Genomic DNA, 16,500 nt, shown 5'->3' on the forward strand with positions numbered 1-16,500 from the left:
TGTAATTGAGGCAGAGTAAAGATGTTTGCTTGTATGATTTATGAACTGACCCAGAGTTAGATGACTAAACTTCTGTTTTGTTTTAATTAAATAAAAGAAGAATCAAAATCATTTGATCTGAACTAGAATCATCTTTGTTTGTTATAGGCCTCCAGTAGTCTGTATTGCTGTCTTAACTATTTGTTCCTTGTAGTTTTATTTATTTTTGCATTTTATTATGTTTTATTTTATATTATATTTGTTTTGTATTAGTATTTGTATTGTAACTATTATATCTACATTTTTTATTATTATCATTTATACTTTATTATCATATACAGTGCTTAAAAAATGTATTAGACCACTTGTCATATTTGTCTCAGAGACCATCCAGCATCATGAAGTGCTTTAATGCGGACTCTTTCATTGTCAGTGAGCTCTCCACGTTTTACCATTTTGAACAGGAATGAGGAATTTCAAACTGAATTCATCCAAATTTGAGCCGGCTCACTGGGCTTCTCTGAGAAGTCAGAAATGAATCAAGCATAACATTCAACCACTAAAACTCCTTTTTATGTTCAGGAATGACAGTAAATAACTATAATTTGACATATTAATCAAGAAATATTGATGTGCTTTACTATTTTTTCAGGTTTTTTTGTAAATCAGTAAATAATGGATAACAATAATAATTCTATTTTAGCATTGAAAATATCATTTGGGTTAAAGAGCGTCTACATATTGGTGTATTAACCATTGCAGAAACATAAAAATGATTTTAGTAATTACCAATGCTGTTAATTTAGGGCAGCTGTGGCAGAAACCTTACTTTGGTTAGGGTTAGGGTATTAAGAAAACTGTTAAAGCTTTTGAATCTCATGTTTTAGTCTTACAGGGGATAGAGATGTTTTTCACTTAAATGCAGCTGATTTTTTTCCCTGGCTCTAACCGTCTCTGATATCACTATCTTCTTCAAAAGCGTCTCAATTATGGAGAAACCACAGATGAAGATGGACGGATCTTCAGGCGGTGTAAAGTCCTGGTCCTGGTCCTGGACATGAGATTTATCAAAGCTGGGTGGATTATCTACGAGCTGCTCAAAGATGCAGCGGCCAGCAGAATGTTTAATGCAGGCCGGGGCATAACGAAGGGCCGTTCATGTTTAATGATGATGAATATTTCACAGCTCTCTGCCCCTCTGTCTCTTTTGAAAATTGGACCAAAGCTGAGCCCTCTGCCTTCAGAGGAGAATTAACACCTGTTTAACCTGCAGAGGAGTTCATCCTCACTGAAATAATGATGTTCAGGAGGAACGCGCTGAAGATTATTCAGGTGAAATGAAAAGGTGGCAGGTGTTTTAAAGAGAGACAAGGGAGGAGCTTAAGGTTTGCTTTTTCCACGTATTACCTCCATTTTGAATGAGATCCAGGATCAAGGGCCTTAATTGTGTGAAACATATCGACTCTGAGCTGCAGTTATAAAAGATGTCAGCTTTCAATAAAAGGCTGAAAAGACGAGGATGTCAAGAGGATAAACTATGTACCTCTTGTGTTCTGTCGCTTTTCTAAATTACCTTCCAATAGTTATGAAACAGAGTTTTGAAGGCTCTGTCACATTTGAAGAGGACAGACGAGCGAGACAAGGTAATCATAAAAACATTACATTAGGCCGAGGCTTACAGGGCAGGAATTTCAGCTGAACACAGTAACTCTGTTGCATCGTGGCGATTCTGGCCATGGATACCTCAGCAGCTAGAGTCTTTTAGTGGACGTACACGGCGGTTGACATCCAGACATCTACATACATGCTGATGTTTCTTAAAAAGATCAATCAGCTCTAAATCTGATACTAAAATGGACTGAAGCCAGCAGATTTAGAGCTCCACCTGCTGGCTGGCTTCTGAACAGGTCATCAAACCTTCCTTCTCCAAAGTGAGAGCATAACAAAGATTAGTTTGTTGAGGTACTATACAGTTCTGGCTCCAGCCCTTCCCTCAACCGCCTATAAGGAGCTTGGGAGGAGGAACTGGGGATGAAAATGTTGGGGGTGACCTGGCAATTTGCAGCAGAAAACATACATAAATCTTAATTTTGTGTGAGACATGGTCTACTTCAATTTAAGGTATTCCACCGATTGCAACTATGCAGAACACAACTTGCCAGGTTTTACTCTGAAATCGAGCCAACCTGCCAGAGGTGCCATGCTGCCCCCGCTTCTCTATATCAAACGTTTTAGTCCTACCAGTCAATCACCCCATTTTGGCTTTTTGTATTTAAAATTTTCCCACAAATGTGTTCCTGTACTTCACTACCTAATCATGGGGATGGTACGGGGGGGGGGGGGGGGGGGTGTACTGATTACCTGGCCCATTGAGAAGCCTGAAATGAAAAGTGTTTTTTAATTTTTCTTAGTAATTAGTGTCAATATTGAATCAAAAGCAACTGAATGAATCGGTCAACAGACTGAAATTTGTATTAAATAGAGTAAAATAAAATACTGGGGGGTTCTCTGTTCCTCCCTTAATAATGTCCAAATAGTATAGTCCAGCACTGTGAAATAATGGAAGTTTAACCACAGTAGAAATATTGCTCATAAATGTGGAAATTATGATTCCAAAATGCATTAAAATGCAGAGATATTTGTAAAAACTTTGTAAAAGCCGGCTAAGGGGGCCCTGTATAATATTCTTTCTGGAGGCCCAAAATCCCTAGCTACGCCCCTGTACCTAATCCTATAAGCAGAGGGGTATCCCTTTCAAAGCTCAATTAAACTCCCTGTGATTCGTTTCTCTTCTGGCCCGCTGACTCATTCTAAAAGGAAGGACCAGGCTCCACCACCACATGCCCCGTGGGTCAGAGATGTAATGGCACATCTAAAATTGGAGGAGCTAGGATACCATACCAAAGGTTCTATTGTGAAATACCATCAGATATGGCTACCCTTCCTGGATTACTGTAATAGCCTTCCCAGTGCCAATGTTTGTGGCTGAGGCCTGCATACCCCCCACACCCACCAACCCCACCCCACACCCACCACCTAGCTAGTTCTTCTTTTGTTTTAAGTCTTCAGAATAATTATTGATGTTGGTAGTGGTCTAGAAATACGGTCGTTAAATGCCTTTGATGCACTTCATCTCTCCATGTCCAACTTGTGAGATGGTTTGTGTGGCTATGTTTTAACATGAACATATTAAATGAGTGATGTGATTGATTTAATGAAAATTAATTATAAACAGTTGAAATAAGAGATAAGTTTGTTGTGAAAATCTATGATCTTAATCATTAACCACAGCTGTGTAACTGAACATGCTCTCCTTTAAAAGGAACCCTGTACGTTTAGTCAAGTTCTCCTGAATGGACCGACATGTCTGATGGAGTTACGGGTTCTATTGGTGTTCCACTGGAAATGCTGTGTTTGAAGGGCCATGCAGCCCTAGCACTTAACTCTAACCCTCCTTTCAACAAGAACTAGGACAGCAAAGCACTGAGGAGCCCTCGCACCACGGTGCATGTCAGGATGTGTTTCCACCATCAGTGTTCATTTTGGCAGCTATTTTTACTTCTAGTCTTAGTTTCAGTCTTTAAATGAAATGCATTTTAGTTTTAGTCACATTTTAGTCATTTCTATCCTTTTTAGTTTTAGTCTAGTTTTAGTCAACGAAAATTTTAGTCTTTATTTTTAGTCTAAGCATTTATTCTCTTGTCTAAATTTGGAACCAAATCATGGTAGTGTGTTCTCTGCCAAACCTGGGGTCCCTGCCTTCTACAGCTGAGATGCAGATGATACAGATGCATTGTTTTTTTGACAGATATACCCACAGCGGAGAAATATCACAGATTTAAATGTTAGATGAAAACTACATTACATTTTAGTCTAGTTTTAGTCATCTTGATGAAAACTAAACTTAGTTAGCAGCACCAGCCGCAACCAAGCAACACTGTGGAGGCCCAGAAGGGCAGCCCGCAGTGTCGGTGTTTGGTCCAGCCTCACCTAGATCTCCCCGGGTGTCCTCCTGTAGCACCATGTAATGGTTGTGTCCGTGTCTGTGCAGCCAAACGGTGTAGTGCTTTGTTAAAGCTCCACAATAAAGAGCATGCACTAAAGCTTTGTAAATAATTTCAATCACAGCAAATACGCACTCATGCAGAGATGTTGAGCCATTATGCAGTTATTTTGGTAAATAAATGATGATAAATGATGTGTCAATAAGGGTGGTAAATTTTACTTTGGTATATTGCTAAGGCATAACCAGGAGCTAAATCAGTCTGAGTGGACAGTGGTGGGTGTGGACATCACAGGTTGCAGTAATCTCAGAAATCTAGCAGGAGTGGGATTAAGAAAAGGCCCACGCAGGACTCTAGTTTCCAAAATTTACAGCAAAATTTAAACTAATGAATATTCTACTTTGAAAAAATGCATGTTACCTTTTTTAGCCTTATAAACATGAATTTAATTTCCCTTTTCCTATTTATGTGCTTGCAACATCGTGAAACCAGCTGTCTGCCACAAGATCAACTAAACTGTAGAAACATCATCAGGGCCTGATTCCAGCCTCAACGGCTCGGTTCAGACCACTGAGACGGTCGCCGGAAAGTTCTTAAAAGGCCTCATTGTGCCATGAATCTCTGGTCTGATCTGGGCTTTACATCCAAAACTGATCTGAAGCATTAGATTAAAGATTTTTAGAGTCTGAGTCAGGAATTTCCACTGTTACTCTGCTGAATTGTTTAATGTCAGTTTCATTAAAATAAAACTTCATATTTTTATAAATTATAACACTGCAATTAAAAGTTCTGATGTAGAAAGTTTTTCATGAACCTTTATTTTTGATTTCAGTTTTACTTTGCACATTTCCTTCTCTGAGTTAATGAGAATTCATGACTAAAACTTTCCTCAGGGCTTCATTCTGTTCTCGTCTCTGCACACTGAATCCAGAGCTAAAGTTTGGATTTCTTCTAGGAGAATAAAACAAAACCTGGAAATAAAACTCTGCTGTTTGGACAGAAAGTAGAAACACAGAGAGGAGAAGTCTGACTTTTTGTGGTGAAACTGGAGAAAAACCCAGACTGACCTTGGTTACAGAGGGAGCCGAAGAACCCGGAGAGACACTCGCAGTGTCCGGTGATGTGATGACAGGCTCCGTCGCTGTGGATGCACTGAGGACACGACTGACTGCAGCGCTGGCCGAAGAAACCGGGAGAGCACGCTGCAGGAAAAACCACAGTGAGAGATGAGAGAGAGGGAAGTCCATGCAGAGTGTAAGGGAAACTTCTGATTAGTTCTTTGATCATTTTAATAATAGATTTCATGGTCCACTTAATCCTAATTTAAGCTAACGTCACAAATATGAAAACGTCATAGCTGTGCCCACCACACCTCTCTGTGTGAGCATGTGCAGGCTCGACCTGTTGGCTCCATTATCGGAGTTCTCCTGGCTCGTCTGTCTTCTTTCCCTTCTTTAATTTGTGTTAATTGATGTTCCTGTGAGCCATGCAGGCCGCTCTGCTACTCCTCTCACACTACACGCTTTTACTAATGAAGATAATTACCTAAACTGTGCACTCAAAGTCCTGAAATTTATCATTCTGGTACAGAGAGAGGCAGAGGAAAACAGCAGGGAGTCCCTGTGTTCATCAGACATTGGCAGCAGCTGCAGACCAAACGATCAGATTTAGATCTGAGCGGACGAACACAGAGGGACTAGAAATGCTGGTCTGGAAGCTCAGGATTAATCAGTTCATGACCAACACAAACATCCAATGAAAAATAAGTCTTATGTCTATTTACAACTCCAATTCCCAAAAAGTTGGGTTGCTATAAAGTAAAAACAAAATAAGAAATCAATTATTGTCAAATCTCATAACCCCATATTTGATTCTCAGTAAAACACAAACAACATATCAGATGTTAAACCGAGACATTTTAACATTTCATGATAACATTAGCTCATTTTGAATTTGATGGCAGCAAAAAAATCTCAAAAAAGTAGGGACAGGGCCATGGTTACCATCTTCTTTTAACAACAGTCTGTAAACATCTGGGAAGTGAGAAGACCAGCTGATGGGAGAGGAATGTTGTCCCATTCTTGTCTGGTGTAGGATTCGAGCTGCTCAACAGTCCTGGGTCTTCTTTGCTGGATTTTTTTCAAATGTTTTCTATCGGTGAAAGGTCTGGACTCATGCAGACCAGTTCAGGACCTGGACTCTCCTCCTGTGAAGGCATGCTGTTGTGATGGATGTGGTATGTGGTTTTGCATCATCTTGCTGAAATAGTCTTCCCTGACAGAGACGTTGTCTGGATGGGAGCATATGTTGCTCTAAAACCTCTCTCTACTTCTCAGCATTGAAAGTTCCTTTTCAGATGTTAGAGCTGCCCACGCCATAGGCACTAATGCAACCCCATACCATCAGAGATGCAGGCTTTAGAACTGAGCCAGGAGAACAAGCTGGATGCTCCCTCTCCTCTTTAGTTCACAGGACACGGCGTCTGTGGTTTCCTCTGACCACAGAACAGTTTTCCATGTCTCCTCAGTCCATGTTAAATGAGCTTTGGTCCAGAGAAGACGGCGGTGTTTCTGGATCCTGTTCACATATGGCTTCTTCTCTCCATGATCCAGCTTTAACTTTCATTTGTGGATGGCACGGCCAACTGTGTTGGCAGACAATGATTTCTGGAATGTTCCTGAGCCCAGGCAGAGATTTCAGATACAGAATCACGCCTGTTTTTAATGCAGTGGCCCCTGAGGGCCCCTTCAGCCTTGTCCCTTGCTCTCAGAGATTTCTCCATAATATCCTGTTGATGATATCATGGACTGGAGATGGAGGGATTTAATGTCTGAGCAATTTTACATGGAGAAAAATTTTAGACTCAGTTTTTCACAGATTGGTGAACCTCTGCCCATCTTTACTTCTGAGGGACTCTGCCTCTCTAAAATGCTCCTTATATACCCAGTCATGTTACTGACCTGTTGATGATTAACCCTTTAAAACCTACCATTGTGCAAGTCTGCCAGGACATATTCTTACATTTTTACATACTGTAGTACCATTTTTGGGAGTATGTTTGTTTGCTTTACATCAATATAACCCTTATATCCCAAGTTTTAATAATATGTATTGAATTATGTCTTATCTACTACAAGCAATTGCTTAAAAGTGCAATAAACCTAAAAAAATGAAAATTGTTCTTGTTTTTTTCACATATATTTCAAAATACAGAAATTGCACAGCTGTATCCCTCAAATTTGTAAACGTAAAAAGTTGTTCAATATCCTTTGGGACCACAGGAAATTTATTTGGAGTCTGTAAGTAACTTGCTTTTTGAGATATAGTCAATTTTGTAACCTGTAAAAAAACCGAGCCAGATGAGTAGTTGGACTCTTCATCCAACACTGTAATTAGTTAGAAAACCTCGTGCCAGCTCTAAAACTGTTCAGCATGACCAGGGTTTTTGCAAATCCATAACTACATATGTGTGGAAGTGTGTCAAAGGTGTGTGTGTGATGATGTCTGGTGTGTGTGGGTTGTGTGTCTGAGTGTTTTTGTAAAAAAGTAGGGCTGAAATAAGAGCAAGGGTGAGTATGTGTGCAGGCTAAGTTCTTCAATGTATTCCGTGGAAAAAACACAACTTCCGGGAAAATAGGCCACTTCCTGTTGTTGGGGTGGGGAGTGTATGAGGTAGGGACACTTAAGAATCATGTAACAGGTCATGTCCACAACGTGATGATGTTTATTTCAACGAAGGAAGTGCTGCAAATACCCGTGGTCTCATTTATAAAGATTTTTGTTATGTGCATGTTATTTTGTATTTTTACAAACCCATCACTGCAACGAAAAAGTGCTGTGAAACATGGTGAGTGAGTGAAATGTTAGTGTAACTCCTCAGGTTTTATATGCAAAAACAATGATTGATCCATCTTATCCGGTTTCAAATCTACCGCCAATCAAAAATGGAGATGCTTATCTATAGGGTTGACCTAAGTAGTTGCAAAATGTGCCTCCGTCTGTTTTTTTTATTAGTACCACTTACTTTTCCAGCGTTTGCTGCCCTCGACCTACTTTTTTGAGATGTGCTGCTGCCATCAAATTCGAAATGAGCTAATAATTTCATGAAAAACGTCTCAGTTTAACATCTGATATGTTGTTTATGTTCTACTTTGAATAAAATATGGGTTTATGAGATTTGACAGTCATTAAATTCTGATTTTATTTACATTTTTCACAGTGTCCCAGCTTTCTGGAATTGTGGCTTGTAGTTGAGTGTAACATCCAAAATAAAAACAACTTTTACCTATAACAACCATTCAGTGTTTTTTAATTGGACACATTGTGATGTCAGGTTAAAGAGAAGTTTAAATCATGCATCAAGAAGCCCATGTTTCCACAAGATCAAACTTCAAGCCTGTGTGTGATCACACGAAGCTCAGATTTACAGAGCAGAGAACCAAATGTACGAGCCTCTGGTGTGCAGATTAAAAACTCTGTTGCACAAATTTGCAAATATTCCATAAAACCAAAAGCCCTTCAGAGAAGTATTTGGAGTTATATAACTCTCCATATGCATCAAAGTTAAATTAAATTTCAAAATACTGCAGAAGTTACAGAATTAGTGTAATTCTTCCATCACTGCCCTGCAGCCACCGCGGCAGAGCTTCAGCGTCTTACTTCGTCTGCAGTTGGTGCCTCTGTAGCCCGGAGCGCACGCACATGTGCCATCCTCAGGGGAGCAGGAGCCTCCGTTCATACAGGTGCAGCTGTAGGAGCAGTTCGGCCCCCATCGACCTTCTTCACACACGCTGTCACAGTGAACACCTGCACATGAACACACACACACACACACCCCCACACAGTAACACAGTAACACAGCCAGTCTGAGTGTATGATGAAGTAGGAGCCTTTGTTCTTCAGTACCCAGCTGCTAAGTGAAGTCAAACTGACTCTCCATAAGTTTCAGAGGTTTCACTGAGGGCAGAAAAGGAGAGTGAGTGATGTAAAAAGATGAGAGAATGTTAGCAAAGACATTTAAACACCTGAGCAGGTACAGAGGCAGCAGGAGGGAAGGGGAGGGAGGGAGATGTAAGGAGGAGGATGATGGATATGAGAGACTAAACTTCTCTGTGTCTCTGTAAAAGCAGCAGACTGCCAACCGTCTGTACTGGAAAAGACCCAAGCCAGCTCTGAGTTCATCTACTGTTAAGAAACATCCAGGAGCTGGCTGACTTTTGAATATCCGACCACCGTTTTTCCTTTAAGAAGCACCAGGAGTCAAACTGTGGCTCCGCATTACAGCCAAGGTCATGTAAGGGCCGGCCATAACAACACAGCTTTTCTTGATTTTATGATAGGGATCGTCATGTGATGCTCCTCAGCCAATCAAATCCTTTGCTCTGACTGGGTGCATGAGTGAACCTGGAAATCCAGAGGTGAGCGGTGCAGACAGGAGAGTTTACTGAGAGGTTATCAGAGCGAGTCAGTGACCAGAGATGGTCTGATCATGAAAAGAAGACAGAGGGAAACAGCTTTCTTCAGAAATGGATCAACTGTGTAACGTTCACTCTCCCCCTCTTCAACCAGTGTCACGTATGTTTCATATCTCTGTCTGGAGCTCAGTCAGTAACCGTTAGGTTCTTGGGCTCCTCTCTCACTAAGACCCCTCTTCCCCTGCTCTGTTTGGTCAGGTGACCAGCTCTAGAAGAGTCCTGATTGGTCCAAACTTCTTCATGTGAGAATTCTGGAGGCCACTGTTCTCTTAGGAACCTTCAGACTAGCAGAAATGTTTCTGTAGCCTTCCCCAGATCTGTGCCTGTCATCAATCCTGTCTCTGAGCTCTGCAGGTAAATTCACAGTGTTGTTTCAAAGGCTCTGAGTACTGATGCCGATGTGATATTTCAGTTTTTTATTTGAAAAAATGTCTAAAATTCTATTTCCCATGAATTATGATGGAGTACTGAGTGTAGATTAATCAGAATAAAAATGTTGTATTTACTGTAGCATCAGGCTGCAAACTAACAAACCTGAAAAAGTGACAAAAACGTTGCACAGACATACTGCCCCCTACTGTGTGGTCTTTGCACATGCAGAAGCGTGCTCTGGAACAATATTAGTAACAGGACAGCTAAGGCAGGACCATCCCAGACCAGATCTAAGTACTTTATTGACCAAATACCTGCACAACATCAGAGACATCCTCTCAGTCTAAACCTGAATGGAGCTTATCATTAACTGTTTGCATCAGAATGAGTTTTGGAACCATTTTTGTCATATTTTCACTAATGTTCACACCTGTCTTTGCCAATTTTAACACACTTTTGCCACTCTAAACCCATTTTTGTCCATTTTAACCCTTTCCACTGCCATGATTTTGGGTTTTGATGTGTTAATTTTGAGTTACCTAGGTTTCTTGTGCTCCTTGTGTTTGTTTTTCTACTGCCCATTTAAGCTACTTTTTGCTATTGAATACTAATTATTTCCTGTTTTTGCCCATTTTTGCCACTTCTTTTTGCAATTTTCCCCATGTCTTTTCACCTATTTTTTGCCACTAAATACCACTTGTTTCCTATTTTTTTCCACTCTTGACTGCTTTTTGTCCACTAAAGTCAATTTCCATTCATTTTTGTCAAGTTTTTGCCACTTTTGGACCATTTTTGCCACCTGTAACTCATTTTTTTGTCACCCCTCACCCATTTTTGCTGTTTTCTGTCCCTTCTTCCACCTGTGGCTCTTTTGTGACTATTCGTAGCTCTTTGATGTCTTAATTTTAGATATAATGCCCCTGAAAACCTTACAAAGAAACTTTTTTGACCCTTTTCACATTTTTTTTGCCACTTTTCACCCATTTAAGCTTTTCCATTAAATACCACTTGTTTCTTTTTTTTTTTTTGCAAATTCTTTTTGCCAATTTTATCCCACTTTTGCCCTTTGTCACATTTATGCCCATTTAAGCTACTGTTTGCCACTAAATACCACTTGTTTCCTATTTTTTGCCACTCTTGATTGCTTTTTGTCCATTAAAGTCAATTTTTTTAGTCAATTTTTGCCACTTTTGGACCATTTTTGCCACCTGTAACTCATTTTTTGTTGCTTCTCACCCATTTTTGCTATTTTCTGTCCTTTCTTCCATTTTTCTTCCCATTTTTGCCCCTTTTCACACATTTTTGCTGCTTTTTGACCATTTTTCCAACCTTTATTTTATTTTTAATGCTACTTAAGCTGTTTTTGCCACTTTTCACCACTTAGATTGTGGATCTTGCAAAGGTATTTTTTAACAGTTTGGCTCAACGCTGGTAAATACTAAAGCATAAAATAATTTTTAAAAAAGATATTTGATAAGAGAGGTTAAATATAGGATATGGATATCACAGCTTAACTTTATAATGGACCATGATTTAGTTGACATCCATGGGCCCCCAGTTTGGCTGGGTCCCAGAAAGTTCTCCAGTTTTCCCTCTGATGGGCAGCCTTGTCTGCACATGACTATTGTAGAATGCTCATGTCTGTAATCAGCCACTTGCGGGTCCAGTGGGGGTCCCCGGTCTCTGGCACCTTTATTTTGGGGGTCGCGGGCTGAACCACTGCTCTAACTGACGATGTTAAATCACGTTTTTACTCTGAAGTTTCTCTACATGTTCTGAAAAATGTGTGTATCTTTATAATCACTGAGTAAAGAATAAATATATAAATATGATGCTGTGCTAAAAATGAAAGAAATAAAGAAAAACACAGGAGAGAGCACATTTCCCAGGCTGCAGTCTGTGAGGAATATTTCACATGCTCTCATCTTAAAGATCAAACTGTTGCTGTAATGTTTTCCTGAATTCTCATATAAAATGTTTGCATTTAAAAATGTCTCTTCATATGAACAAACATTTAAGGAAATAGCCCGAATTCCCCCAAATCCTGCTCAGACTTTGGGCCTTTAATCAGGGGATGGAGTGTCTCGCTCTTTCATCACTCTTGCATGTGTGTGGTTGAGTGTGCGCCGGCGTGCAGAACGGATCAGAGCGCTCTCTGCTCGCAGGAGACGGTCTGACACTGCAGCACACAGGAGACTGACTTTACATCCACTCCCAGTTACACTCTGACACATGCAGGAATAATCCTCCATCACATTTACTGTAGGTCTGTAAAAACACAGAGAGGAGGCAGAGTAAATACAGAACATCCCTCCGTCTGTCTGCAGATAATTAGAGACTTCCTCTGAACAGAAGATCTGAGCCAAGCAGGAGCCAACAAATGCAATAAACACACAATTCTCCAGATAAAGTTGGTGGAAATCAGGAAGAAGGTTGATGGATGTGCAGCAGGAAAAGGATGCGTTTCTTTAGCTTGTCTGCAGTCATGTGATCCTGACGTGAAAGTCGGGCTAGTCCATCTCTGTGTGAGCTAACGTCATGTTTATGTCTTTGTAGTTCCTAACATCTCTTTATTCAGCAGAATTTACACAGAAAGTTCCAGTACAGTTCCACCATTTTCACGTTATTCTTCACAGTTGTTTTGCTGAATTATTATTTTTGTATGTCTCCATCAGGAACGGACATCTTTAGACACTGACAGGGCCACATTTATCTGATTATTTCTGCCAGAGGGACAGGTTTTAGTTTTAATTTATTAATTCTAATTATTTAAAATTTAATGTGTGGAAGAATATATATCTGTCATCACAATCAATTATATCCTTTATATTTTCAAACTCAAATGCAAACAGTAAACTCAGTCAGCTCAACAGAACTTCAGCCAATAGAGACTCTTTCTGAATGAACTGTCTATGATGCTCACAGCAACTCTTATATCTAAATAAATATAGAATTAATGATGCATACGATTTTTACAGCAATCGTTACAGACATATATGTTTATAATTTCGTACATTTACACTATATTGCCAAAAGTATTGGCTCACCTGTATTGACTGGCATATGAACTTAAGTGACATCCCATTCTTAATCCATAGAGTTTAATATGTTGTCGGTCCACCCTTTGCAGCTATAACAGCTTCAACTCTTCTGGGAAGGCTTTCCACAAGGTTTAGGAGTGTGTTTATGGGAATTTTTGACCATTCTTCCAGCAGCACATTTGTGAGGTCACACATTGATGTTGGATGAGAAGGCCTGGCTCTCAGTCTCCGCTCTAATTCATCCCAAAGGTGTTCTATGGGGTTGAGGTCAGGACTCTGTGCAGGCCAGTCAAGTTGATCCACACCAAACTCTCTCATCCATGTCTTTATGGAGCTTGCTTTGTGCACTGGTGCACAGTCATGTTGGAACAGGAAGGGGCCATCCCCAAATCTCTTGGTATGCTGAAGCATTCAGAGTTCCTTTGACTGGAACTAAGGGGCCAAGCCCAGCTCCTGAAAAACAAGCCCACACCATAATCCCCCTCCACCAAACTTTACACTTGGCACAATGCAGTCAGACAAGAACCGTTCTCCTGGCAACCGCCAAACCCAGACTCATCCATCAGATTACCAGATGGAGAAGTGCGATTGGTCACTCCAGAGAAGGCGTCTCCACGGCTCTAGAGTCCAGTGGTGGCGTGCTTTACACCACTGCATCCCACGCTTTGCATTGCACTTGGTGATGTATGGCTTGGATGCAGCTGTTACCATGGAAACCCATTCATGAAGCTCTCTACCACTGTTCTTGAGCTAATCTGAAGGTCACATGAAGTTTGGAGGTCTGTAGCATTGACTCTGCAGAAAGTTGGAGACCTCTGCACTATGACCTCAGCATCCTCTGACCCTGCTCCATCATTTTACGTGGCCTACCACTTGGTGGCTGAGTTGCTGTCGTTCCCAATGGCTTCCACTTTGTTATAATACCACTGACAGCTGACTGTGGAATATTTAGAAGCCAGGAAATTTCCCCACTGGTCTTGTTGCACAGGTGGCATCCTATCACAGTACCACGCTGGAATTCACTGAGCTCCTGAGAGCGAGCCATTCTTTCACTAATGTTTGTAGAAACAGTCTGCATGCCTAGGGGATGATTTTATACACCTGTGGACATGGAAGTGACTGGAACACCTGATTTACATTATTTGGATGGGTGAGTGAATACTTTTGGCAATATATAGTGTATGATTATCAAAGATAATTACAGATTTTGTTCTGTTTCTCATCGTTTCCTGTCAGGTTTGATCAAGATTTCCTCTGTTTACATTTTCTTGGTATTTGCAGCTGACCTGGAGGCTACCAAAATGTAGAAATGTTACTGAGCTTTCTCTCTCAGCTCTGGTATTTGACCTTTTTATCACTCCAAAAACTAAATGAAGCTTAGCGTAAGTGCAGTCAGGAAGACTGTATTCTCCACGCTGGTTTAGTAGTTCATGCCTGCACTATCTCCCTCCTTTATGCTCTCTGCCACATCATAATCAGCTGTTCACATCACCTGGTCACACCTGTCCAATAGCGCTGCTCCACTCCCTCATTGTTAGCCTATCATATCACTGCTGCCCCTTTTAAATCTGGCTTTCTCCTTCATCAGTTCATTCATGGCGGTGTTCTGAGCGACCCTCCTCCTCCCCATCACCACCAAGTCTACAAGTCCATTGTTCAGATGGACTAAGACGACTTCTTCAGCCATCACCACCACCACCAGTGTCTGGACTCCACGGGGGGGTAGATCCTGCTCAGGGCAGACACCCTTTGATGACGCTATGTCCTTGTGGAGTTCAAGCGCCAAAGAGACTCTGACAATAATTCAGTATCACATCATCTATGTGAATAAATTTAATTCATTATCACACATGTAAAATAAAATGTGATCTTTAAATCAGTCTCCATCCTAATTCTCTCCTCCTTCCTGAATGTTCTCTCTCACTGAATTTAAAAACAGCAGCCATTTCCAATGTGCCGTTGATGGACTTTATCTTCCCACAATGCTTTTCTCCAAAGAAAGGGTGCTGTGTTCAGTGCTCACACGTGCAGCTGACGGGACATCGCAGGGAAAAATATTAAATTATACAGAAACATTCAGCTTTCTCTTTGTTCTGTTCCCAGATGTGAAACGTCTCGGTTTGATCCCTCAGAAGCACGTTTAATAATCACAGACTGATTTTATTCCACCTCCCAAAACCTGAGAGAAGATTTACAAATACAGCCATGCCCCAGTCCTGATCTGACAGGTGGATAGACACTCATCCATGTCACGGCACATATTTCACATCCACCAGGAAACAACACATAGAGAAAAGGGCAGAGACTTTACTCTCACTGAAGCCGTTTAGGTGAAGAGCTCAAACATCTCTAAGACCAAGACAGTCTTTCAGTCTGGTTCTTTGCTTTCCAATAAAGAAACGTCCACTTCTGATCAGACTGCTGCTGTAGCTGCATCCACGCTGATCTCTCCATCAGCAGCCATAGTTTACAGGACAGGAGCTACTTCCACTAAACCGACCGTAGCTACCACCTCTCTCCTCAGAAGACAGTGACTGAATTCACGCACTACTCCAAATGTAAATAAGATTGTTTCTGATGAGCCGAAACAACAAAAGGAACCTGAACATGACCGGAACAAAGCTCAGGGAGAAAAACAGTGATGGAAATGTCTTTACTGAAGTCAGAAATACAGGGAAACACAGGGCTGTGATGGCAGAGAGATGCAGCAAACACATGGGCAGTAGGGGGGATGATATAGTGCAGGGGTGTCAAACTCATGGCCCGGGGGCCGATCCGGCCCATGGTGCAGTTACACCTGGTCCACAAGATCATATTACATTCTTCTAACTGGCCCTAAAGTATGAGCTCTGCAGATTTCCTTCAGTATTAAAATGTAAACTTAACACTGATGATATCTCACATCCTTAAGTCATAAAAATGTGAAAAAAATAAAGAGTAAAAATAATCAGATAAAAAAAGAATTCATTTGTTTTCATATCATATTTTCAATTCTGCATTGCACAATTATGACTTCAACCTATTATTTGGACTTTTATTTTATATTTTGACCATTTACATTTATAATTTTGACTTTTTATCTCATATTTTGATCATTTGAACTTATAATTTTGAGCTTACCTGATAATTTGGGCTTTTTCAGTTTATAATTTCAACTTTTTATCTCATATTTGACCTTATAGGTGCATTATTTTAAATTCTTAGTCATATATTTGCCTTAAAAACATGATTGGGACTTTCTCTTTTCATACATATTTGCCTTTCAAAAGCATTATGTTAACAAGGTCCTGTTTTGACCTTTTGAACTAATAGGTTTGAACTAATCATTTTGACTTTTTAGATCTTAAAATCATTTATCATCAGTGCTCATTTTTTCACCATATCTTATTACTGGTAAAACTGAGGTTAAAAGTTTGGTTAAATGTGGACCCTGTTAGGCCCTCAGGTTAGACCTTAATTCAGAATTTGGCCCCTGCTGTGATTGAGTTTGACACCCTGATAAAGGGGAATAATGAAAAAGCTGTCAGGGGCCCAGCCCCATGGGGGGGGCATGAAGGCTAGCAAAAACATGGTCCATCCTTTCTTTAAGCAATAACAACATATCATGTTTAAGCTAAAGTACTTCAAACT

The 16,500-nt window shown here is 40.5% G+C and overlaps 1 protein-coding gene across 1 annotated transcript in view; it reads right to left on the reverse strand.

Moving 5' to 3' along the window:
• LOC121511398 (multiple epidermal growth factor-like domains protein 11) overlaps positions 1-16,500 on the reverse strand; it is a 181,855-nt gene that overhangs the window by 28,795 nt on the left and 136,560 nt on the right. The window contains exons 13-14 of the mRNA XM_041790064.1: positions 8,643-8,789; positions 5,051-5,185 (exon numbers count right to left, since the gene is read on the reverse strand). Coding sequence (XP_041645998.1) covers positions 5,051-5,185; positions 8,643-8,789 — 282 coding nt within the window. The remainder of the gene's footprint in view (positions 1-5,050; positions 5,186-8,642; positions 8,790-16,500) is intronic.

The sequence above is a fragment of the Cheilinus undulatus genome, linkage group 1, assembly GCF_018320785.1.
Source record: "Cheilinus undulatus linkage group 1, ASM1832078v1, whole genome shotgun sequence".
In the NCBI taxonomy this organism is placed as follows: Eukaryota; Metazoa; Chordata; class Actinopteri; order Labriformes; family Labridae; genus Cheilinus; species Cheilinus undulatus.